The sequence below is a fragment of the Triturus cristatus genome, chromosome 10 (assembly GCF_964204655.1).
Source record: "Triturus cristatus chromosome 10, aTriCri1.1, whole genome shotgun sequence".
Taxonomy (NCBI): domain Eukaryota; kingdom Metazoa; phylum Chordata; class Amphibia; order Caudata; family Salamandridae; genus Triturus; species Triturus cristatus.
This window is the reverse complement of record NC_140593.1, coordinates 334,314,510-334,340,287: the sequence shown is the minus strand read 5'-3', so window position 1 is coordinate 334,340,287 and position 25,778 is coordinate 334,314,510. Positions and strand designations below refer to the sequence as shown.

Below are 25,778 nucleotides of genomic sequence, written 5' to 3'. Positions count from 1 at the left end.
GTACTTTGCGTCTATTCATAGGAGTGTTACTCTTTCATGTTGTTCTGTTGGCTGTTTTGTGTATCACTCAGTCTCCTGTGGAGTACCTGACAATGTAATGCGTGGCAGATTAATTTGAATGCTTTAGCAGAGCTCTTTAACTCGGCCGAGGAATGTGGTAATTCGGTTTTAAGTGCCCTCTAAGTGCCCCTGCCTCCGTGCCCTTCACGAGAGCTGTGTTGGGTAGGATCCATTGTCTTTGATGAAAGCACTGCCTGGTTATTCGTGCCGGGGCTTCAAAACCCAAGCAAACCAGAGGGATAAAGAATTTCACACAAAGTGCTTCAATGCCTCGTCGGGTGTAGTAAGTGCTAACCTAATGAAATTTCAATGCAATAAAGTAAACCTATCTGTAGGATTTTCCTTTTTTTTATTGCAAAGTCACGAAAATGAAGTCCTAAAAACGTAGGATTTTCCTTTTTTTTATTGCAAAGTCACGAAAATGAAGTGCTAAAAACTCCTCTCACATTATACTATAAAGGCACAGTTGGAACATGTAACTATCTCACTGAAGAAATAAGTCGCAGAATAGATCATTCAGCAGGTGCAACATTTGACTGTAGGCATATAAATAATTGTTCACTTTTCTTTCATTCACAGTAGTGCTGTCATTTGCATGTACTTCAGTCCGTATACTTCTGGAAAGTATTTGGCCATGGTAGCTTTTCATTTTAATTAATTGTTTTGCAGCATGAACTTCATTTATTTATTTGGATGTTTACATGGACCTATGAGTGTTGGGTAGGAAATGTAAATGGTCTATACCCCTCATCCTATCAAGCCCAACAGACACTCCAAGCCTGTTGATAGTTCGTGTTTCCTCCCACTCCCTGATACTTTTAAAATTGTGGTTTTACGAGTCTGTACGATGAATTTATATTCCATGGGATTAAGTTGAGCCTAATTAATTGTGGATGAATATGAGCGGCCACTTTGGCGAGTTAAGTGGAGTGAAATAAAAAGCATCATAATATGATAAAACATTTTCTAAAGTCACACAAAATTCAGTTCTCACTTCCTCCTCCTGTACTCTACAATGTACTCAAAGGCACGAGGGCCCTCTTGAGGGGAAATCGCCAATATAAATAATCTAGCATGTGCGGTCGATTTCCAGGCTGTCCAGCCCCTGTTCTCGAGAATGTTGATTCTTACTTTAAATCCTGTCCCAAATGTTTTATCCCCGGACCCTCCCTCTGTTTCACTGTCTGTCCTCTCGTTTCTTAATATCACGGTTATCTCAGCTCCCACTGGACTTTAAGTTTGCTGTTAGACAAATATCTCATAGTGAAACCGCCGAATATGAACAGCCACCAAGAAACGCAGAAAGGGGCTGTCAGCTCTTGTTCATTTAGGCCAGGAACACACAAAAAGCCCCCGCTTGGTTTCAAGGCAAGCGCCGCAGCTGCTCCCCTGTCCAAACAGTAGAGGTATTTAAGACCTATTTTAACTTTGCAGTTAGAATGACCGCCACAAGTTCGGCTCAAATCCAGAAATGATTGCTGGTGTGCTAAGGGAATGGTGCACTGTGCCTGCAACACATACAGAGAGATGGACTTGAGGAGAATGGCCACTTGTTTTTATGCGCCTGCACTATTATACAGTGCATAATTTAAAGTTGGAATTCCCCGGAGTTAATGCATGAACTGAAGGCAGCACAAGTCGGAAACAGTATGCAGTGATTGCCGCCCGGTCGCGGCTGACATGACGGGGGAGAGGGGTACGCGCAGGGAGAGGGGGGGTGGAGGGGGAGTGTTTAATTAAATTTAAAAAAACTTACTAGGATGAGGCATCTCCCCCGCCGGTCCCGCGTCGCATCACGTCTCCGAGTCCTCGCAGGAACATTCTTCTCATACGTGAGTTTGAGCTATTGTTATTGTAAATAACAATGCCTTTTATTTTTGTTTTGGATTTTAAAACATGAATAAAAGACATTGCCGTTTACAATTCCAATAGCTTAAACTCGCGTAAATCCGAGACCTATTGCATTGTAAACGCTTGCTTAGGCATGCTGAAGTGGATGCCTGCTTGTGCCCCGGGGGGACCACAAAGTACTCTAGTAGGTCCCTGCTTTTGCCCCAGGGGCACTATAGTGCACGCAATGGACACAAAGATAAACCCCTTTAAGGGGGCTTGTTTTGAAGCGAGGAGCGGTGGCGTAACATGTAAAGCTGCCGACTTTGGAGTTGGAGAGCAGAGTTCGATCCTCGGCTTGGGCTGTATAAAGATAAATCATTAAAAGAAGGTCCGCGGCGTGGGCTGTATTAATCCTAAATAATTAAACAGAGATCTCAGATAAAACAAGCTTTGTGGGGAGAGACAAATAAAACAAGTATTGGCAATGCAATAGTATGGGGGGTGTAAATAAAACAAGCATTGGCATAGACACATAAAACAAGCACTGGCAGAGACAAATAAAACAAGCATTGGCAATGCAATAGTATGGGGGGTGTAAATAAAACAAGCATTGGCAGAGACAAATAAAACAAGCATTGGCATAGACACATAAAACAAGCATTGGCAGAGACAAATAAAACAAGCATTGGCAATGCAATAGTATGGGGGTGTGAGAAGGCATTGGAAGAAAGTAGTCTGTGCAGTAAAGGGGCTAATAGCCGTGGAAGGACACAAATGAAGAAATGTCCATCATAAGGAGGGACTAACAAGCCTACAACCAATCAGAAGGCACCATCTAGGACACCAGCCAATGAAAATGATGGGTGGAGTGGGTGGAGCTTATATACACTATAGTGTATACTGCATGTCTCAACGAGACAGCGCAAGCGCTGCCTAGGCGAGACCTAAAAATTGGCACGATAATAGAGGTAGACCATGTGGGTAACGGGGAAGAGACTAGATTAATTACAACATTAAGCAAAAGCGGGCCCAAATATAAGGTGTGTATTTAATAAGATCAATGGGCAACCCGTCGGGCCAGGGGATTTATTACCCAGGGTCTGGTGAAGAGCTTCCTCCACTTAAAGCAGGGACATTGTTGCTTTGATTGGGTAACTCAATTGGATCTTTCGCACAGGGAGTAGCTGTGTATATCATGGAAAAATTTGATTCCCATGCTTCACTGGTTATATTACAACTAATTGGTGTGAGCATCTGTCCCATCGCCCGCATGTCTCCAGTCCAAAAAAATTTAGCGTTCTTAAGGCAGGCAGCCCTAGTGATCGTGTCCCATCGTTCAAGCAATAGCTCTTCCATCCTCCGAGAGGTAACTGACTTATATTTTTTCCTAAGCATCTGCACCACATGGTGACACCTTGGTTTTGGACCTGTTCCCTGCACAGCAAGTGTAACTAGGGTCCTAATGCTTACCAGGCAAAAAGGGTTCCCATACACCATTTTGCTATTAACATAGGCAAAATTGGGGTGCACTGCCCTAGTGCCACTGCACCTGCTGCACTAATGGTAGTGATGGCCATTTAAAATCCACATGCCCCATAATTCACCATCTGCTTTACATTTTTATAGATTTTAACAAACAAAAAACTGTTTCTAGCTCAAACGGATCAAAAGTCATCAACACCTGTTGCCACACAGTGAAAGGCCCGTCGCAAAGGTTGACAGTCAGCTTTCTGCTGCTTATTGCTGAATTTAGGTGTTAATCTGACACTAATGAGGTGAAATATTTGCCCACACAGTGCTAGAATGTGTAAAATTGATAAAAAGTACTGTGTTAAGCCGCATGTGTTGGCTTTTTTTCCACCATATAATTTAGTAAACCCTGTTACATAATTTCATCCTTCCTGGTGCATAATTCCAGCTGCCTTGCTTATACAGTGTATAATACAATTTTAGAATATTGTCTTGCATATTCACAGTGCTTTGTATTACAGGCTGGGACTTCACAGCATTATAAATACAAAAGTTAGGATTCCACAGGAAACAACCGTTACAACGCATGCATTACAACGCATACTTTATCCCGCATGCCATAACAACGAACACGGCTTGCTGTAGAGGTTATAAGGTGTTGGATTTAACTCCAACACCTTCCCTACTGTTGCACAGAATGGAGTTGGAATAGTAAATTATACTATTCCAAACTCCAGCGCACACCCGACAGTAAGTTGGTGTAAAACATTGCGTTGTAACAGCATGCGGGGTAAAAGTATGTGTTGTAACGTCATACAACTGGATTCCACACTATGCCAAGCAGGATTCAATTGTGTGATTATCTGGTTTCACAGACAACTGCAGTGATTGCGTTAATGAAATGAGATTTGATAACATTAAAGAAAGCGTTCTCAAGGATTACTTTCATCTGCATGTATTTTTCCGTTTATTTTATGTGCATTATTTTTATTTGCAGCTGGCTAAATGTGAAAATGCAACAAAATACTTACAGGAAATGTTCTTTTCCTTTTTAGCCGCTTGGCCATGTCTTTAGCGGCGCCAAGAATAACAGTTGCCATTGTTTTATATGCCCTTTACCCGCTGGATGTAAATGAAGACAGCCTGGAAACGCGACAAATAAAGTCGCACTTCCAGGCCTTCTTCAATTACAAGTATTTAATAAGGGCGCGCCCCACAGTTTGAAGACCTCTGAGAGAGTGTTGAGCGGTCCATTTTGGGGCGCAGTAAGCCTGCCACCACTGCAATTTAGAATTTAAAATTGACTAATAGCTCTTTATATTTTATGCCAAGATATAATTCAAGGTTATAAAAAAATGAACTCCAATTCATTTACCAGCAAAGCAACCGAAATGTAAAAAGCCACGCCAGGGATTATCTAATGTAAATATTTGAGCTGGTTGTTTTGTTGCCCCATGAAATAAACGGAGGCACTGTTGTCATTTTAGGCTGGTTTCACTGGCCTCGTGTCAAACGTTGATGGATTATAGTGGCTTGGCGACGTGACAAAGATGCTGGTACTGCTTCCCTAGAAGTGTCAAACGTTGACATCAATATCTTTACATCAAACAGATTTCTATTGGCCGGGCATGCACCGACGTTTGCCTTCGATTATAAAAGCGGGCGGTCCTGTTTTTTCCAAGATCAGAAGACGAGCGGTGAAAGGCAAACCAAGGCACAATGCACCGGTCAAGAGGTGAGCGAGTTACGGGTTCCTGTCCACTGCAAAACGTAGGTGATGTGGGTGGGGAGCCGGGGAGGAAGGATCTCAGACCTCATACATCTCAAGCTCACTTTTATACAGCACGAATCCAATGTATATACAAATGTTGTTCTTATGCAGATCAGAGAACTTCGAAGATTTATGTCTATAGATGGGCCATAATTGAGGAAGCGATTTGAATGCAAGACAAAAACCAATCCATTCTGGAAACAGACGAATGGAGTTGTTGTCCTGAATCCTTTTTTAGCGTTAAATCAAATTTTATGTCCTCCACTTCAAGTTATTTGGGATTTTCCTTTACTTTCAATAGTTCTGCACTGAATCATTTTTCTCTCAATCCAACATACATTTTATCCTGATAAACACAAAGTCAGAACACAAACATCTCTAGCAGGACAACATCTGAATGAGCTTTTACACCAGAAATTTAAACTGTTCTTCTGAGCTCACTGTCCCAGATTATTTAACAAAGACATCCATTAGCAAGCTTTTACCAAGCCAAAGTATTTGTGCAATCTTCCCTTATAGTCAGGTGCTATTCACTTGTTCTCTTTTTGATAGTTTAATTAAACACACCCAATGAAAAGATTTCTAAGGACTACCATTAAGCGTTGGGACCCTCAGTCATTGCAGAACTCCAGGGAATCACGCTGCACTGTACATCAAAATTCTGGGGAAAACCCCAGGCCTGGGGTTCTGTGCCAGGCACTGTATCCACCATGCAGCCTTGCTGAGAAACCAGGCAGAACAGGGAAGTAAACATGTAGCTATCGTTCAACTCCCCCATCCCGTAATCAAGAGCAATCACCACCAGTTGCTTTGGCAGAGGGAATGGTTGAATAGAGCCCGGGATTAGGCGTTCTTGAAGGCAGTGCCTTCAACCAGCTCTAAATTAATAACCTAATGTGTTCCAACAGGCAGGGTAAAGCAGAAGCTAGGTGGGACTCGTCATGTGTGACTGTATCGCCAGTAGGTAGTTTTAGTTAGGACCTCATTTCTATTCAAATAGCATTTTTTCTTTTGCCAATATCTTTGACGCCGTTTGACAAATCTTCGTGAAATTTTTAAAACTAGTGAGGCGCAGCTCCTGCCATGAAAGTTTCAGGGTGATTCGTGAAGCGGGAGCCGAGAAAAAAGGGGGGTCCCAAAACGCGTTTTCCCCATGTTAATTTCCATAGGAAACTTTAGACAAAGCTACAGCCCGAACTGCTCAACGGAATTACACCAAATTCCTTGCCCTTGGTTCAGAAAGGTGTAAATCCGTTCAGTAGTTCCTGAGAAATTAGAAAAAGAAAAATATCAATATCTGAGCACTGAGGAGGAGTTGCAACTCTTCCCGGGCACCAGCTTCACTCTGATTGGCTGCCAACACTCAAAACCAGGAAGTGTTGGCAGCCATCTTGTGACTTGGTAGAACTGAGTCACAAGAAAACAGTGAAAAAGAGGTTAAAAAAAAAGAAAAGGGGGCAGGGTAGAAACCCTCTGACCCCCTAGGCCTGTTCCAGGGCCAAAAAAAGCATTAAAAAAAAAAATAATAGTCCGAATTTGCGCACAAATCCGGACGACAAAATGAAAAAAAACTGAAGCGCGGGATCCCAGGGGCATGTCAAATTATGTTGCGGGGACCGCCACCTTCCCGTGGCACTTGGTATTTAAATACGGGGGTCCGTTATGGATCCCCAGGCCCAGGGACCACCACCTACCCGGGGCTTTGCAAACATTGGGAGGGGGTCCGCGCGACCCCCTCCTGGGGCCCTTGATGGCCCTGGGGACCACTAGCGCCGGCTCCTGCAATGTCCCAGGGTGCTCACTCCCGGGACATTGCTGTTTGCTATGGCAGGGCGGGAGACATGCGGCTCCCGCACTGCCATAGGAAACTCTGCTTCGATTTTTAGAAGCGAGAGCAGGAAACCTGCTCTTGCTTCCAAAAACCGAAGCAGAATTGCTTTTGCATAAGGGGAGCTGTATGTCATCAGCTCCCCTTGTGCGAAAGCAATACCGGCTCCCGTGAGGGCATTGGGGCTCCCCCCACGGTCCCCAACACAAAGGGCCGGCCCCGGGGGATGGGGTCCCCGGGGCCAGAAGTGACCTGGGAGGGGGTCACGTAGCCCCCCATCCCTTTATTTCAATACAAAATGGCTGGGCCCCGTGGGATGGAGTCCCCGGGGCCAATAGTGGCCTGAGGAGGGGGCCCGTGGCCCCATCTATAATTAAAAATGAAGGGTGGCCAGGCCCCAGGGGATGGGGTCTCCGGGCCAGAAGTGGGCTAGGGAAGGGGGGCCACGAGGCCCCCCTCCCGTAATTAAATTAAAAAAAATAGAAGGCCAGACCCAGGGATGGGTCCCGGGGGCCAAAGTGGCCCAGGGAAGGGGGGAATATATATATATATATATATATATATATATATATATATATATATATATATATATATATATATAATATATATATATATGAATATATATATATTATCTACTGGCGGTCGCCAGTAGATAGTTATAGTTAGGACCGTGTTTCCATAGTAAATCCGCAACATTCTATTTGGAATAACTTTGGCGCCGGTTGACGAATCCTCGCGAAATTTTCAAAATAGGTGGGGCGCTCCGCTCCGCTCCTACCCTGAAAGTCTCAGGGGGATTCGTCAAGCGGGGGCTGAGAAAAAAGGGGGGTCCCAAAACACGTTTTCCCCATGCAATTTTCCATAGGGACCTTTAGTCCAAGGTACAGCCCGAACGGCTGAACAGAATTACTTGAAATTTGGCAGAGAGGTAGTCCTCAGCTCAGGGATGTGCCTTTTGCATATATGGAGTCAATCTGTTCAGTAGTTCCTGAGAAAATTGCAGTTAAAAGCACATACATATCTATAGCCGCGCACCGTGCGCGCACCGTGCGCGCACCGTGCGAGCACCCTAACGTGCGCGAGTGTAATTCTGATTGGTGGTTACATGTTAGTCAACGTTCGAATCGGTCGAGATCAGGAAGTGTTGGCCGCCATTTTGTTTGTTTTCAGTGCGAGAGTGAAAAAGGAAGGTGGCGAACGTGAAAAGAGGGCAGGGTAGAGAGTTCCTGACCCCCTAGCCTTTGTCAGTGGGTCCCTGAAGGACCCCGAAGGCAGAAAAAAACATTAAATTTTTTTTTTTTTTAAATCGCGGGGGTGTGCGCTCGGTGCGCGCACGGTGAAAAAAAAAAAAAATTACATTTTTTTTTTAATACGTAGTTTATTGTAAAATAAATATATAACAAAAATAATAATACATACATAACTTAGCATTTAAAAAAACGTACAAATTCACTGAAAAAACCATAGGTTTCACACATGTTATAGTTAGGTTGATATTTTACTCGTAAAAAAACAATGAAATTCCCCAGTTATAGTTAGTTCAGATAACTATAACTCGCGCGGCCGCCACTCTATCACAAGGATGATGTCATCAGTGATGTCATGAGTGATGCCACTGACCATGTCATGAGTGATGTAATATGTGACGTCATCAGCAGTGGATTGCGGTCGCGCGAGTTATAGTTATCTGAACTAACTATAACGGGGAAATTTCATAATTTTTTTACGAGTAAAATATCAACCTAACAATAACATGTGTGAAACCTATGTTTTTTTCAGTGAATATATATATATATATATATATATATATACTATTTTTTCGCTTGTTGTTTCGTTCCAAGAATTAAACGAGCGTAGACCCAAGTCGGTGCATATGCATAGTATTCTTCATTGCCACCAAGCTAGTCCGCCTTGACGCGTTTCGGCATGGTTTCAGGGACATTATAGTTAGAAATTAAAATTTTAAAAAAGCTTAGAAATTCACTAAAAAATAACAAAGTTATACAGGGACTTTATAGTTAGGCTGACATTTCACTTGTATAAAACCAGAGAAATTCAGCTGTTATAGTTACCTGAGTTAACTATAACTCGCGCCCCCGCAATGACCTATTTGCAGAGTAGTGGAGAAAGGGGGAGTGGCCTCTGACAACTTCTCAGCAATCCTGCTGTGTTGGGCCTACTACAGGTAACAGAAGGAGTAGTTGGCTCCCAAGGACGTCCTTGGGGGCCAACTACCGCTCTTATTACCTAAAGTATGTCCCATACAGCAGGATTACTGAGTTCTGATAGCAGGCCATGGCCCCTTTCTCCACCACTCTGCAAACGCACCTCCTGGCGTGCTCACGGTTGGGAGATGAAGTTCCCTTCGCTCGTGAGGGTCCTTAGGGGTCAACTAGCCCACCTGTTACCTCCAGTAAACCCCACACAGTGTGATTGCTGAGAGGTAGTCAGAGACCACAGCCCCTTTCACCACCACTCTGCAAAGTGGCTCCTGACACACTACTAATTGGGGAGGAAGTCCCCTTGCCTCTTGAGGGTTCCTGGGGACCAACTAGCCCTCCTTTGACCTCCAGTAAGCCCCAGACTGCTGGATTGCTGAGAGGTGGTCAGAGGTCACGCCCCCTTTCTCCACCACTCTGCATAGCTCCTCCTGACGCACTACTATTTGTGGATGAAGTCCCCTTTCCTCTTGAGGGTCCCTGTGGGCCAACTAGCCCTCCTTTGACCTCCAGTAAGCCCCACACAGCTGGATTGCAGAGAGGTGGTCAGAGGTCACGCCCACTTTCTCCACCACTCTGCTAACGCGCTTCCTGGCACACTGCTGCTTGGGGGATGAAGTCCACTATAGTCCTGAGGCCCACAGGATGCAACGGGACCTCATCGCCCCACCAGCAGTGTGCTGAGAGGCATGTTTGCAGAGTGGTGGAAAAAGGGGCGTAGCCTCCGACTACGTTTCAGCAATCCCACGTGTGGGGATTAATGGAGGTAACAGGTGGGCTAGTTGGCCCCTAAGGATCCTCAGAAGTGGAGGGGACTTCATCCCCTAACCAAGAGCACGCCAGGAGATGCATTTGCAGAGTAGTGGAGAAAGGGGACGGGGCCTCCAGAGAGCTGCTGGCTCTTTTTTTGTGTGTGGTTATGTTAGGAAAAGGGGCTGTGTGCCCCCCCTTCTATTGGCCCTTTTGTGCCCCAAGGACCCCAGCCCCTGGGGCCTTCCCCCATTTTAATTTTCTAATTAAAATAAAAAAGCAGGGGAGCCGTGCAGCCCCCATCCCGAGGCCAAAATATGCCCCGGAGACCACAGGGCCGGGCATTTGTCTATATTTTATTTAAAGGGGAGGGGGCCATGCGGCCCTCCTCTCCAGGCCGATTTCGGCCCTGGGGACCCCATCCCCCAAGGCCCGGCCATTTACAAAAGTTTTCTTAAGTCTTTAATTTATGTATTTTTTAATTGCTTCAGGGCAGGGGGCCACGCGGCCCACCTCCAAGGCCATTTATGGCCCTGGGGACCCCATCACCCAGGGCATGCCCAGCTCCTTTGGGACCACAGGGCAGCCTGAAGCCCCTGCGGTCCCAGCCGGCTCCCTCCTGTGGGATCCGGCATTGCTTTTTACCCCCAGGGAGCCTCAAAGATGCCGCTGCCTGGGGTTAAAAAGCAAAGTGTTCCACTTTAAGCAAGTAAGAGCAAAATGCTCTCACTTGTTCAAAGTGGAGCACTTGCTTGCTATGTGATGGTGGTAGCTCCTGCCATCCCATAGCAAACTGCAATGTCCCGGGGTAGGACACCCCAGGCCATTGCTGAAGGTGGCCCTGGGTGGTGGTCCCCAGGGCCATGGATGGCTCCTGGAGGGGGGGGGGGGGCAGGTGGCCCCCCTCCCGTCTTATATATAGCCCCTGGGAGGTGGTGATCCCCAGGGCCAGGGGTCCAAAACGGACCCCCGCCTGCAATTAATTTGTACCCCGGGTTGGTGGCAGTTCCCGGGGCTGCGGGGCGGGGCAGTGTGCCCCCCGCATTACATTAAATTAGCCCTTGGGAGGTGGCAGTCCCCAGGGCTCCTTGGAGGGGCTGGAGCCCCCTCACGCAGCACTTCAATTTAGCCCTGGGGAGATGGTGGTCCCCAGGGCTGCAGGTTTGCCGCGTGGCTCCCCTTGCATTTAACAAAATTGGCCCCGGGTAGCTGGCGGTCCCTGGGCCTGCAGAGGCCCATGCCAGTCCCCAGGAATGTGGGGGCCTGTGGGGGCCTGCCTATATAATGACAGGCAATACTTTACCATACCAAAGCGCACTATTCAATGAAAGACTATACCGTATTAAACAATGACAGACCATACCATACAATGACACACCACACCATACCATACTACACAATGACATACCATGCCTTTATTTCTAATTTTACAAAATGGAATTCCTACACTCATACCATACCACAACTGTATTATACAATGACAGACCATTCCATACCATACCATACCATACAATACCAAATCATTCTACATGGTGACAGGCCATACTATACAATATAATATCATGCTATAAAATGACAGGCCATACAATACAATGACAGGCCATACAATACAATGACCGATCATACCATACCATAGCGTACTATATGGTACCCTAATAGGCCATATCATACCATACAAAACTATACTATATGATAACAGGGCATATCATACTATAAAATGAGAGGCCATATCATACCATACTATACAATGACAGACCATTCTATACCATACCAATACCACACCACACCATTCAATGGCAGGCCATGCCATGCCATAGTAAGTCCTGTCATATCATATCATATATGCTTTCATATAAAACATCACAGCAATTATCTCTATAAAAGAATTACTTGTTGATTCAGAAAGAAATTGTTGAGAATCAGGAAAAGTTTTAATGTAACTCTCATGTACTTGCTTCTTATTACGTCTCTCTAAGACAGCATGTGCACTGTTGCTTATGAGACATTTTGTAATCATAAAGTGGGCTTATAGCCCACCCATGTTACACTGGTACCATAACACACCATGCTCTACAATGACATACCATACCATAAAATACTATACAATGGCAGGCCATATCATACCATATCATACTATAAAATGACAGGCCGGACTATACAATCAGAGGTCATACCACACTAGACAATGATATACAATACCTTACCCTACAATACCGTACCTTTCCATACCCTACAGTACTATGTTATACCTTAACAGGCCATATCATACCATGCTATACACCATGTCATACCATATCATGCCATACCATACCATACTGTAAAATGACAGTCCATAACATACTAAACAATACCATACCACAACAGGCCATAGCATACCAACTTATAGATTGACAGGCCAAACCATACCATACAATACTTTAACTCTCTTTGTTTCAGAAACAAAATAATTAGTTGGGACTCGGAAAAAATGTTATTGTCGCTCATTTTTTTTACATATTAGGTCTCACCTGAGAGGGCATATGCACTGTCACTTGCAAGATAGTTTGTTAGCATAACTGTGTCTTAGAGCGTGTCCATTGCTTACCATTGGTTGGCTTTATCATCACACTTATTTGTTGCCTCCTGTTTGGTTAGCTCATGCCGGCTTCACTTCCTCTGCTCTGAAGCATGGCCTAAGTTCTGCTTCCTTTCTTTGTCAGTGCCCTTCTGCTGCTTGTGCTCTCTGGTCTAGGCTACTTTCATTGTCTACTTGCAGCACTGACTAAGATTGCATGTGTTTGCAGGCTGTCTCCCTCCTCCCCCAATCCCACTCCACATCACTGCTTGCCCCATCTTTCACCCCTCTTGCGTTTTTTCCTGCCATTGAGGACTGCCCTTACCATGTCATAGCTTGACCTGTGCCACCATTCCTCCATTGCCCCTTGTCCAGTCTCCTTACCCTTCTATCTCCTGTGTTTCGACCCCTTTGTTGCTTGCCCTATCCGCCTCCCTTTATCCACATTGCTTTTTGGCCCATTACTGCCACTCTTTTGCATTGTCATTGTTTACCCTATCCCTCTGCTCCCTCCCCCCATTGTTGCTTGACCCATCCCCCATTGTAAATATCGGTACAGACACGCCCTGTCCTGCTACCATAATAATAATATCAATACCGCCAGGTGTAGTTTGATCATCAAACATATTGAACTGGATGAAAACTCCCCAAAAGCTCTTTTTAACATAGTCCATGACTTTACTTCCCCTCAGGCATGTATTCAGTCTCTCTCTGAAATCCAGATATTCTGTGATTCACTGGCTAACTTTTTCAGGAGAAAATCTCACTCATCTATGCAAAACTTAACATCTTCCCTTCTTCCGGAGCAGCGACTACTTATTCCGATGCAGAACAGCCAAAGGACACTACCTGCACCTTAGATAGCTTTGCACCCTTTTCTGTGGAGGATATCCATAGCTCCTTGGCGTCCGCTAAGTCAGTTTTGCCATTGGACATCTGCCCTCCCAAAACAATGTCTTTGTTGGCCAGCTATTGTGCACCGGCGATTTTAGACATTTTTTATTGCTCTCTCAAAACAGGTACCATCCCACCCCAATGGAAGGCAGCATGTGTATGGCCTATTTTTTTAAAAAAAACACCATGGACCAAAAGTCTCTGGCTGATTATCGCCTAATATCATTACTTCCACTCCTTGGCAAACAGCTCAAAAGTCTAAATAAACAACTAGTCACCTATCTTGAATCCAACCAAATTTGGATCCCTCTCAATCCAGCTTCCGTCCGGGTCATAGCACAGAAACGGCTCTCCTGGCCGTAACAGTCTCCCTGCGCCTAGGCCTGGACACAGGCATTTCAATCATGCTTGTGTTATTAGATCTCTCTTCAGCCTTTGATACAATCTCCCACTTGAGGATGCTGGAAAGGCTGCAAGCGATTGGTATACAAGGCACTACACTTAAATGGCTCCACCATTTGCTGACAGATGGATATCAAACTGTCATTCTTGGCCCTCACTCCTCCTACAAGACAATCCTAGACAAGTGTGTTCCACAGGGCTCGTGCCTGAGCCCCTACTTGTTCAATATTTATATGGCTCCCCTCGCCGGGATTGCATAACATTTTGGTTTCGAAATAATCACATACGCAGATGACACCTAGCTGATGTTTACTTTCCGTGCTGATCTGACAGCATCAAAAAAGCGTTTTGCCCTCAGCATGTTAGATATCTCCGATTGGATGAATAAGAACTATCTTTAATTGAACGCAGATAATACGGAGATCATGCTTTTTGGAAAAGTAACCTTTATCTGGATCGACGATTGGTGGCCCCATCAACTGGGTCACACTCCTGTGCCCAAACAGGTGGTAAAGAATCTTGGCATGAAAATTGATCAAGCCTTAACGATGAAAGAGCACATCTTGGCAACCACTGGAATTTGCTACCACTATATGCGCCTTCTGAACAGTATATCTCCTTACCTTCCAATCTCTGCCCGAAGAACTCTGGTCCAAGCCTTAGTAATTAGCAGGCTAGATTATGGCAACGCTCTTTTGACAGATGTCAATAAGACTTTAGTTGCCAAACTCCAGGTTGTTCAAAGTACTGCAGCCAGGCTCATTCTCAATTGCCCGCCTGGCACTCCCTCGGCTCCTTTGCTGAAGGAATTACACTGGCTGCCAGTGAAGAAAAGCTCCTGTTTTAAGATCTGCTGCCTCACATGTAATGCCCTCAAAGGCAAGGGCCCACTTTATCTGCAAAGAAAATTAAAAGCATACTTACCCGGACGTAACTTAAGATCTGCCAATAAAGCCCTACTGTGCATCCCCTGTATTGCCTGACCCTCAGCAGGGGAAAGGCCTTTTCTTACCTTGCTCCTTTGTACTGGAATAAACCTCTGCTTTATGTTCGCACTTGCACAAATTACGGCAACTTCAGAAAGTTACTTAAAGCTCATCTTTTCTGAATCCTTTCCCCTCCCTTCTGTACTTGTTTCCACGACAGCGCCAAGATGCCCCTATGTGATTTGTTGTGCTATATTAAGAATCCATAACATAACATAACATTGTTGCTTGCCTCTTACCCCCATCCTCTTCTAATCCCACACCCATTATTGCTTGCCCCCAGTGCTTAATTTGTAAAATATGAAGTGCAGGTACTCACATTTTTTTTAGGAGGCCACACGCACTTCCTCGGCTCCGCCCACAGCCTCCAGTGGCCCCACCCACTTCCTTTGTTGGCTCCAGCCACATCCACAAGCCTAAACACATTAGAACTACCTCCTCACTTCTTGAGGTCCGCAAGAAGCTGAAGACCTAGTTCTCCACATTAGCACCTCGAGGACCTCACACCTGCACACCTGCCCAAGGGCCTGGATACCCTCTAACACGGCACACATGGCCAAAATCAGGAGCGCCGTGAACCGTGCTACTGGGTTTGATGGAAGAGGCGGCACTGGGAGAGAAAACTGCAAAGTATTCCGAGAGGTAACCGAGTAGGCGCCGCACCAGTCACGCGACCGCGAGAGAAGCAGGTTCGCATCCATTTTGTCCTATGATCACAAATCTGAGAGCAATTCCTCTGTGACTTAAAAATGAAAGAAATAACAGTGCTATGATCAGAAAACATTATTGCATCAGTGCACTTTGAATCCCATTTGCATGCATCATGCATGTGGCTTGTTAATTAAAAGCTCAATCAAGCTGAAAAAAATCAGCTTTGAGTTCAGACAGAGCACGTATTGGAAAACAAGCCTTGGCATTTAGAAGACATCATTTCGACTCTAAAGTTAAGGGAAGAAATGTTTGCTGGATGCTTCAAAGTTAAAAGGTTAATGCACAGGTTTGTAATAAACACTGACAAACCCCATAATAGGCCAAGCGTGCGCGCTCATTTATGACCTACAGACAGTTAAATCCAAACCCATCAATTCTGAGAGTATATCGTTTTTATTGTAATATTCATTCTATCTGTATCACTCGGGTTTTCCTCGCCAATGCCGCTTCACAGCCAGCTTTCAGAACCACAGAAGTAGGGTCCACAGACAGAAACAAGATTCTGAACTGTGTAAATCATTGTTGTTCATCTCTGCGCTGCATCTGATCATTGATATACAATCAGAACAATGTAGAACAATCCAAACGTTAAATGAACAAAGGAAATCACGTTACCATTTTTCAATACAAAATCAGTGCTAAGTAAAAGAAGCAGCTGAACTGCAAAGGGGCTTTCTGGCTCCTTTGTGGGAAGGGCCCGGCCCCATAAAAGCACCAGACAAAGTACAAGAGGCTCAGAGGCACCAGGGTCCCTGGTTCTATGCTTGTGTCAGAGGGGCCAGGCGTCAGTGTTGTGATGGCACCAATGCACGCCACTTGTGGCTGTTTTACTGCCAAAGAGGGGATACAGGAGCCATTTTGCTTGCCTCTATGAGGGTCCATGGCACCCTTAAAAACACTAATGCAAGGTGGGCCAGAGTTCTAAGACAGGGAGGGTACAGGGCCCAACAGTTTTAAGGAATTAAATGCCCGGAGGAGGGAGGCTTGGGGTGCCATTATCATTAGTGCAGCAGGTGTGGCGGTAAATAGGCCATGGAGTGTAACAGGCCCAACCGACCCCACTGAAGCTAGCCTTTTGTTAACCCATGACGTGCCAGTGATCTTCTGAAATGCAGGCATTAACAGTAGAATGTTCAAGACAGAAGCCAGAGGAAGATTCCAAACTTAGAGGTGGCGGCGCATACTAGCTGATGGAGTGAACTTTGCCTTCCAGTGGCCGGATGTGCTGAATGAACCCGAAGCCCTTCAAGGCCCTACGTCAGTTGACTCATTCCCCCCCCCCCCCCGTCTGTCCCTCCAATTATCAACAACCTGTACCCCCTTCCTAATAACAGTGTAATGGAAAAGAGGAGCTTAGTGGACGAGTAGGACAGCAAACCACAACAATTGCTTGTCCATAAGTAATCGATCTATGTGTAATTCCTCCCAACCTCAGAATTGACTGAACGATAAAGCCCCATCATCACGTCTATCCACATCAGTGTCTCCAAAAATAGATCATCCATCACCTCTCTCTCGATTTACCAACCCAGCCTGTCTCACCTCTAGAAAGTTCTATGCCACACCCACTTGTGTGAAGACTTCTGATGTCCATCGATTTGACCCCTGAGTTTCGGAAGATTATCGCCACCGGAATTACACCATTTTGAATATCAGATTATGTGTTCCCCTCTTTTTACTGCTCTGCAATTTTTGCCTTTCACTTCACTGACCCATGGAAGAATAAATATCACGTCAGGTTAGCATACAATCTATGTGCCTGAATAAACATTTGGGTGTGCGTGTACCCGTCAAAATGAAAAGTTTTTGGATTGCAGAGTCACCTTTGCAAAGGCTAGCACTGCCTTTATGATATACGATAAACATATTGGTGCTAAAAAACAAAATTACTTTATCAGGGCAAACGAAACAGAGTGAGACAAGCCTGCAACAATCGCTAAAATATTCTTTAATCTGCTTCATGATTAACATTATTTGAAAAGCAGGAAAAAAATGCATGATGATAAAAAAATTAGAAAATGCCGAGCATCAAGTGAACCAGCAACACTTACCCTGAGTCAAACTTATGACTATGGGGCAGCCGCAGCTTGTGGGCCTAGACAGATTGGAGGTTGAAATTCTTTACCAAGAGCTTGAGGTCCTAGAATGCCGCCAGCTGCACCAAGAAAGTGCAAGCGGTGCGCTTCCAGAAGCATCTGCAACCAATTTGAGCCTCCTCTGGATTCTAGTTTAGTTAAGAGTAACCACCCCCTCCCCTGCAGATTTGTATAACCAAATCCAGCCTGAGCCCGGGCCGGCAACACCGAACTAATGGCCGCCACGCCATTAACATATCAGTCAGAATGGTCCGATTTGATTTGAGATTCATTCATGAATCTCTGTCTCCTCTTGGCTCAGCCAGGGCAGGCCAGGCTGAGGCTCACAGGCGCGCCCGCAACACACTTCGCTGGGAGTGAGTGGGATGGGACCAGACAGTACACACTGAGTGGGACGTGGGACTGAGTGACGCACTCGGGACTCTATGCACTGCCTTAGGCTGCTGCGCACTTGCACATCTTTATTATCTTAACTGATTAGGCCTATCAGGCCCTGTCTCACCTGGTGCAGCTGTTACCAGTACTGGCTGTTACTCAAGGCTCAACGCCAATGTCCGCCGAGTCGCGCTCAAACTTGAAGACAGTGAGCGGCCGTTGAACCACGATGACTCGTGGAGCGGATGTGGCCGTGCTGGGGCGTGGCAATGAGGGGAATGCGTGTCCAATCATCAATCTGAAAAACTCTGCGCACGCTGCCTGCTGCCGCGCACAGCCCCAACCCCTGCAGAGAACCAAAATCAGCCCAACTCAGTGCCACTGGGCTGGAAACACTGAACTAAGGGCTGCCAGTGCCACTGCATCAACTTATCAACATAGAGATCACTGAGAAGAAGTCAGACAGACTGACTCATGACTCGGAACTCGGGTCGGGAGACGGACGACGTCGACGAGCAGGCAGAAGACAGTACTGCGGAGTCTGTGGACGAGAAGTAGTTAAACACAAGTTCAACAGTAACACTCTGTGCCACTGCCAACTTGCCAAGTCCCCTAGCGAAGACCCGGCCCTGAAAATTAGGTGCCGGTGCTAAGCACCGGAAAGCACCATCACAAATTAAGTACTGCTTGCCCCGTCCCCCAACTATGCTGCTGTACAACATGGCTAAACCACATAGGCAACATCTATTGGCTTTGCCTTTTCTTGCTTATGATATATGTTGTTGCAACCAGGAGCCAGATACAATCTTAAAAGAATCAAACTCCAAAGAAGTATTCATAATGATCGCACTAGGGGCCATATGTACAAAAGGTTTTAGCGTTCGCAAATGGTGAATCAGACCCGTTTGTGACCACTAAATAGCCTTTTGACACGTTCTAACCCTACATTGCGAGTCGATAACCTACTACTGAATTGCAAAATAGGATTTGCAAGTTGGTATTAGGAAGGGGTGTATCAAGGCTTCGCTTTCGAATAGATAAAAGTCGCAGTGGGATGCATAAATGTCTTGCAACAGGAATGTGGTCTCAAAACATTTTAAATGTACCACCTATTTTCAAGTAGGTGGTAAGCCAGTTGCAAACAGGAAGGGGTCCCTAGGGGACCCCTTCCTCTTTTTGAATGGTTGCAAAAACATTTTTTAAGAGCAAGCACTGGTCCCATGGACCACATACTACTCTTAAACAATGAAGCTAAAACGTTTAACTTTTCTTTTTGAAACACGTCCCCTTATCTTTTAAGGGAACATTGCTATATGTAAAAGCAAACACAAACATGGTGTTCTGCTGTTCCCACCAGGCCTCCATCCCTGTGTTTTTAGCGATTCCTAATGGCTCGCAAATTGCGACCTACCTCATGAATATTGATGATGTAGGTCAATTGCAACCCCATTAGAAATTGCTAAATGTGTCTGAAAAACATTCGCACATCGCATTTTGCGACTTAATTTGTGAGTCACTAAAGTCGCAATTAGAAACTCGCTAAATGAAGTGGTCATACATGTGGCCCTAGATCTTTGCACTGGAAAAAAACACACCAAGTGGTTTTATTAATATTTGTTTTGGAGGGGACCTTAATCTTGCAGCTTGTCCAATGTAGTGACAAGTCTCGAACAGAACGTGCTTTAAATACTGGGAACACTGCCAGAAATAAACCACGCTGAACGCATTGGCAGAGAACAGAAGGTGTGACTGGATTAATGAAGAAAGGGTCACTAAACAGGTTTAAATTGAATGATGTGGAGAGAGGTTTTCAAGAGGATATGACATCTGTAACAAAGAAAGTGTGTATTGAGGGCGATGGTGCCAGAATAATAGGTGGAAACATTTTATTCCAAAAATAGTGTATACACGAAGAAGCATCAGGTTGCAGCAGTGCATTTAAAGGGGTAACATAAGTATTATAATAACACAGCAACACCAAATACACAGGAAAAGATGCAGATTACAAACGTTATTGGAACGTCACGTAGATCAATGTTGTCTTAGTAAATGCTATAATATTTCTTCATGAAGTAAAGATTGGTATGGTGAATGAGAGCTCAGAATAAGAGGCGTGACCTTTTCACAAAAATCAGTATACACTTGGTGCAAATAGAACGCAAATTGAGCAATATTTCATCTAGCAATGAAAGTTAATTAAAAAATAACGCATTCATGTATCCAGTAGAACCCGATTAACTTCACAACCCTCTTCATCTGGGTAAGAAGTGCACAGTTGCAGGCAGGTTATCATTCAGAATGGCGCCGTGGTCCTGTATTGTTTCTGTAAGGAGGATGTTGGATGATTTAACATTCGCTTCTACCATGGGGAAAGCTACAGTAGAATGGCTGAGAATAACTCTGCATTCATGAGAGTGCTGTCAGTGTCTATGTATGTTTGGGCAGCGACTGTAGATTTGCCTCGAGTGGCCCTATGTGCCATTCATACCCAATGGGAATATAAATGAAATGCAAATATCGAAACCTCTTTCAGTTAGAGCTATAGATGCACAATTTCTTTAAAACAAAATTACATGTTCTAATGTGAGAATTTAGGGGTTGCCAAATATGGGATGTGTTGGACTTGGCCCTTTTTGCAGGGTCATCCCAGAATTGTTTGCCTTCCTCCTGTATTTTTTCTGACCTGTTGGTGGTTTTATGACTCTGGGCACTTTATCACTTCTGATCAGTGCTAAACTGCATGTGCTCTCTCTGGTAAACTTGGTAAGATTGGTCTACACCTGTTTGGCATATTTAATTTACATGTAAGTCTCTTGTACAGTGGTATCCCATATACCCAGGGCCTGTAAATTAAATGCTACTAGTGGGCATACAGTGCTGCTTGCACCACCCACCGAAGTAGCCTTATAAACCTGTCTCAGGCCTCTTTTACTGCTGCAGTGACGTAAAGTGTTTGCCACAAATGCAACTCCCGTTTTAGTATATATGTCACCCCTAAGGTAGGCCCTAGCTAGCCCTATGGGCAGGGTGTAGTGTAGGTAGAAGGTAGGACATGTGCCTTAACTGTGTGGCATGTCCTAGTAGCCTATTTGGTTTCTCACTCCTGAGAGTCTGCCCTCTCATAGGGTTGCACTGGGGATATGTGCTTCAGTGGTAATTTCTGATCAGAGAGGCGTAGCGTGACCATGTTTGGTATGTTTGGAATAGTAGAGATGAATCCTGCTTATTGGTCAAAGCCTAATTATTATGACTATTTTAGAAATGCCACTTTTAGAAGTGGGCATTTCTGTGTGCTTATGTGTCTTTGTGCTCTGCCTGGATGTGTATTGACCATCTGGTTCTGACTGACAGGAGAGAGGGGATGTCCATTCACTCTAGCCAGTCACAAGGGGGGTCGGGGTGTGTCCTGCCTTTCCTGGGTGACTCAGCACTAGGCTGAATAGACCTTGGCTGAATTTAGAGTAGCGGTAGAAGTTTCTCTTGCACCTGAATAGGCCTGGTCTGCATTTGGAGTGGTGGGAGGAGTTGCACCTGCACCTGAATAGGGCTGTGCCTGCCTTCTACAATGCTGTTTCTGTCCCCCTGTGGTGTGTCTGGGGCCAGGGTTTACAATATGGATGGGGGTACTGTGCACCTTTTGAAGTGCCCTCAGAACAAATACTTTTGCACCATAAATACAGGGGCTGGGACCCAATGAAAGAAAGAAGACACTACATGGGGCTTGTAACCAGAGGATATCTTTGCTGGCAGGGAACCGCCACTATGACTTTGCCTTGTGTGCTGAACGGCTAGAGGTTCTGCCTCTATACCCGAGGACCCTGTGTGCTGGCCTGCCACCTACTCTCCTGAACCTGCGTGCCCCCAGTACTCTCCAAAGCGCCCAGCATGAGGGGATTCCCTGCATTTGTTCCTGTGGTAAAGTGCAGGCGAAGCACTTAGTTTTCATTGTTGTCAAAACACGATTTGAGAGCTCTGTAAAGTCTGTTGCCCAAGCAGTGGGCTCACTCAGTGCTGCCAAGAAGGAGTGCTTTATCCATTCAGTGTGCTTTCCCTTTGCATTGGTAAAGTTCTGGCACATATGCTCTGCATTATCAGAGTCCTGGGCATTGTGCTCCTCGAGCCCTCAAGGGAGCGGCAGTCAGGCCATATTGTGCGTAAGTCTGCGGTGGTAAGGAGCTGCCCGTCCCAGCGCAAATGAGTCAGCAGTGGTGATGGGCAACCGGCATGGCCTACCAGAGGTCCCGGTGTTGCCTAGCCACACCCCCAGAAGCCCACGAGGACACGGCGTCATTAGTGTGGTGCTGGAAAAGGAGTTTGCAAGTCAGAACAAGGTCGACGGCAACTTTGCTCTCTGTCCCTCCTGCTGGGTGCATGGTGCTACAAGAGGAGCCCCGCAGGAAGCAGAACATGTCTCGTCCCTCCCGCTGTAGCAAGGCCAAGGGTGAGGGTAAGGATGGAGACTTCACTCCATGTTAGCTGAGCCTTGAGGGCTTGACCGGGATTCCACCGGTGGCTGGCTGCAGGCTTTCATTTTTGGCTGTGCCCCGCCGAGGAGGGCTGACGAGCCCAGGGAAGGCGGGGCAGTACCGCGAGTTAGCGCTAGCCCCAGCCATTGAGTGGTAGGAGGGAGACCTAGCAAGGCCCCCTTCGTGTTGTGTGAGCTCGGGCCACATTGTTGTTTTCCGGTCCCAAGGGGCCATTTTTAGATCCCATTTGGGTGCTTTCGCAGGACCAGAATAATGACATAATTCTTGGTAGTAAGTGGGCAGATGGCCCAGTAGCCGATGAGACCAGGAGCACCGTATACCACACAGTAGGAGTGCCGGTGCTGCTCCTCATGGTTGGCTGACCTGACTTCTTGACCCCCCCCTCTAAGTGGGATATATGGTGACTGTTAGGTGGCCTGTGTTATCGAACAGTGCCTGGAGTGTTTACGTTAAGGTTCATAGGGGGGATCTGTTGATATTTCATGTGATGCCTCACTCTAATTGCCTCATCTTTATGCCGTGATATTATGATGTGATGTTGTTGCTCATAACTTGGAATTGTCAGGAAGGTGCACCCATGGGTTCAGTGATGGTATTTATGCATAAGGTTGTTATGACATTTTTGTAATATGTGCGCCTGCACTGCTGGTGTTGTTATGACAATTACCCGATAGGCAAAGTGATTGTGTAATCTATGTGATGTCATGACAATTGCTTAGTGGCACAGTGATTTATGTGATTGTGGTCCAATGTGTTTTTATGAATAATACAAAGGATATTTTTATATAACCTTGTGTGGAGTCTCTTTTTGTGGTGTGCCTAGTGTTTCACTGGGGTGTGTATGTGTTGCGCAAATGCTTTACACATTGCCTCTGGAATAAGCCTGACTGCTCTGCTATGCTACGAAGGGGGTGAGGAAGGATTATCTTAGGTTTGTAACTCCCTTGGCATGACTAGAGAGGTGGGTTCTGCCTGGCTTAGGTGCATAACCTAGCCAACCAGAAACCCAATTTTTAACAGGAAGAATCTGTACTGAGAGAAGCCCGAGAAAAAATGAAATCTCTTTAATTTCAGGGCATGGATATTTTCTGGCATGTACTTATGCATGGGCCGTATCTTTAACAGAGGATGGACAAAACCTATTGGACACCTGCAAGTGTCTTTGAAAGTTGGGAAATTCATGAAATGTGTCACTCGTGGGATTCTAACAAACTATATTACTCCATTTGTGCAGTTTCAAAACCCGTCATATTATTCACAATTTAATAATATTTCATGTTATCTTTATTGATCGCTCAGGTGCTCAAAAACCAGCCGTCCCAAAAGATGCCAGCTAGGACCAAACATTGAAAAAACATATGATTGGTCGTACTAATAAAGATGGCACCCACAGATCCTGAACACAGACAATTACGAGCTATGCAAGCAAACATAGAGCAGAAGCACTAACGATTTGAAGCGCCAAATGTTAATTAGTATTATGTGAGCCAGCTTAGAACAGGTGTTCTTTCAGTTACATGCTTTCTAGTTAATCAATTAAGATTCACATTAAATATCCTTATACTAAACAAGGAAACATTTTATATAAAAAGAAAGCAATACGTTACACAAATTATAAAATACATTTATTGAAAGGTATTGGCAAGTCCCTTCATCTCAAAGGCAAGCTGAATAATCACTAATCAGTCCCGTTAGAAATGGGGTTTCTGGTTGGCTAAGGTAGGCACTCCAGCCAGGCAGAACCCACCACTCTAGTCAGGGTAAATCAGATTACACACTAACGATAATATGTGCTCACTATCTGGTAGCTTGCTGCTGAGCATACAAGCTTATCTACAGAGGCAATGTTTAAAGCATTTGTGCAACACATACTCACAGTAACACAACAAATACAACACAAAAGAGACTCCACACAGGGTTATAAAAAATGTATTTCTATTTTAGACATAACGCAAGAACACAAAAACGCCCTGGAAAACAACAACAGGACATGTGCTCTCTGACAATCAGATTATACAACCCTTCAAAAGTGTTTACTGTCCTGCCCTTTACCCATACATCCAGTGCTCTGCAAAAATACTCCACAAATTCCTCCCAAGACTGGTGAGACAGTTTCCGGCTGCTCCTGAACCTCAACCTATACTTTTCAAGGGTGAATTCATACTTCTTTACCAGGGCTTTCTTCATGGGGTTGTAGCTCTGCTTGTCCCACTCTTCGAGGACAGATGGGCACTCCCTCCCCCACCCCCATCACCAGGAATATGACTCCCCAATCCTCCCCGGAATCCTGTGCACCTGTAGAGTTTCCTCATACTCCTAAAAACCACTGATGTATGTCATTTCCCTCCTTGAAGCTAGGCACTGAGTCTCTGAGTATGTGAATGGTATCTTTAACAACTGACTCAATACCTTTTGTGCCATCATTAGACTCTACTTGCTGTGCTTGTAAGGCCAAAACTCTCAAACTACACTCATGGGGCAATTTCTTCTCCTCAAGATCAGGTTTTTCACTGGCAAAGGTCCATTCTGCCTCCACCCATATCTCCTCTACAGCCAGCTGGGCCAGCTGCAGGCTCAGGCCCTTCTCAGCCTGTCTGTCCTTGAGCTCAGGGGACAGGGTGTGGGAGGTGACACTGCTCCCAGCAATGGATCCAGCAAGAGGCTCCCTATCTATTGGGTCCCCTCTCTCCATTGGAACCTATGCCCAGTCATTTTCCTCCTCCTCCTCCTCACCCTCCTCCTCCTCCTGCCCAGGACCACTGCTCTCTTGGTCCTCTGTTGAATCTTTTTCCCCCTTGTGCCTTTTTGAAAAGATACAGGGCTTCCAGAAGGTTCAGGTTGGTGAATTCCCCACTCCCTGCTAACCCCCTCTCCCTACAGTAACCCTTCAACTCCTCCAAATTAAAAACAGGTTGTCAATATCACAGGGTGGCAATTTTGGCAAGGTACGGTACTACTAGTGCAAACAATAGTTCCAGGCGTAAAAAGATGAAGCAGGAGTAAATTTAAAAAATGACCAATGTAAGGGAATGGGCAAACAAAAAGCATGTAAATATCTCAGTGCAGAGTTGTAGTAAAACAATAAGTAACTATGGAATTTCACCAGTGCAAGTTCTATCCTCACTGCTTATCACCAATGTTAGAACTGGGGTTTCTGGTTGAGTAAGGTAGGCATCTCAGCCAGGCAGAACCTACCATTCTAGTCAGGGTAAGTCAGATACACACCAAAGATAATCTCTGCTCAACCTCTGGTTGCTTGGCGCAGAGCAGGTAGGCCTTTTCTATAGAGGCAATGTGTAAAGCATTTATGAAACACACACTCACAGTAACACAATGAATACA

General features: G+C 45.4%; 1 protein-coding gene across 1 annotated transcript in view; it reads left to right on the top strand.

The window, feature by feature from the left end:
* Positions 1–5,054: 5,054 nt before the first annotated feature.
* TGM4 (transglutaminase 4) overlaps positions 5,055–25,778 on the top strand; it is a 185,259-nt gene continuing 164,535 nt past the window's right edge. The window contains exon 1 of the mRNA XM_085631544.1: positions 5,055–5,098. Within this exon, the coding sequence (XP_085487670.1) occupies positions 5,083–5,098 (16 nt within the window). The 5' untranslated portion in view covers positions 5,055–5,082. The remainder of the gene's footprint in view (positions 5,099–25,778) is intronic.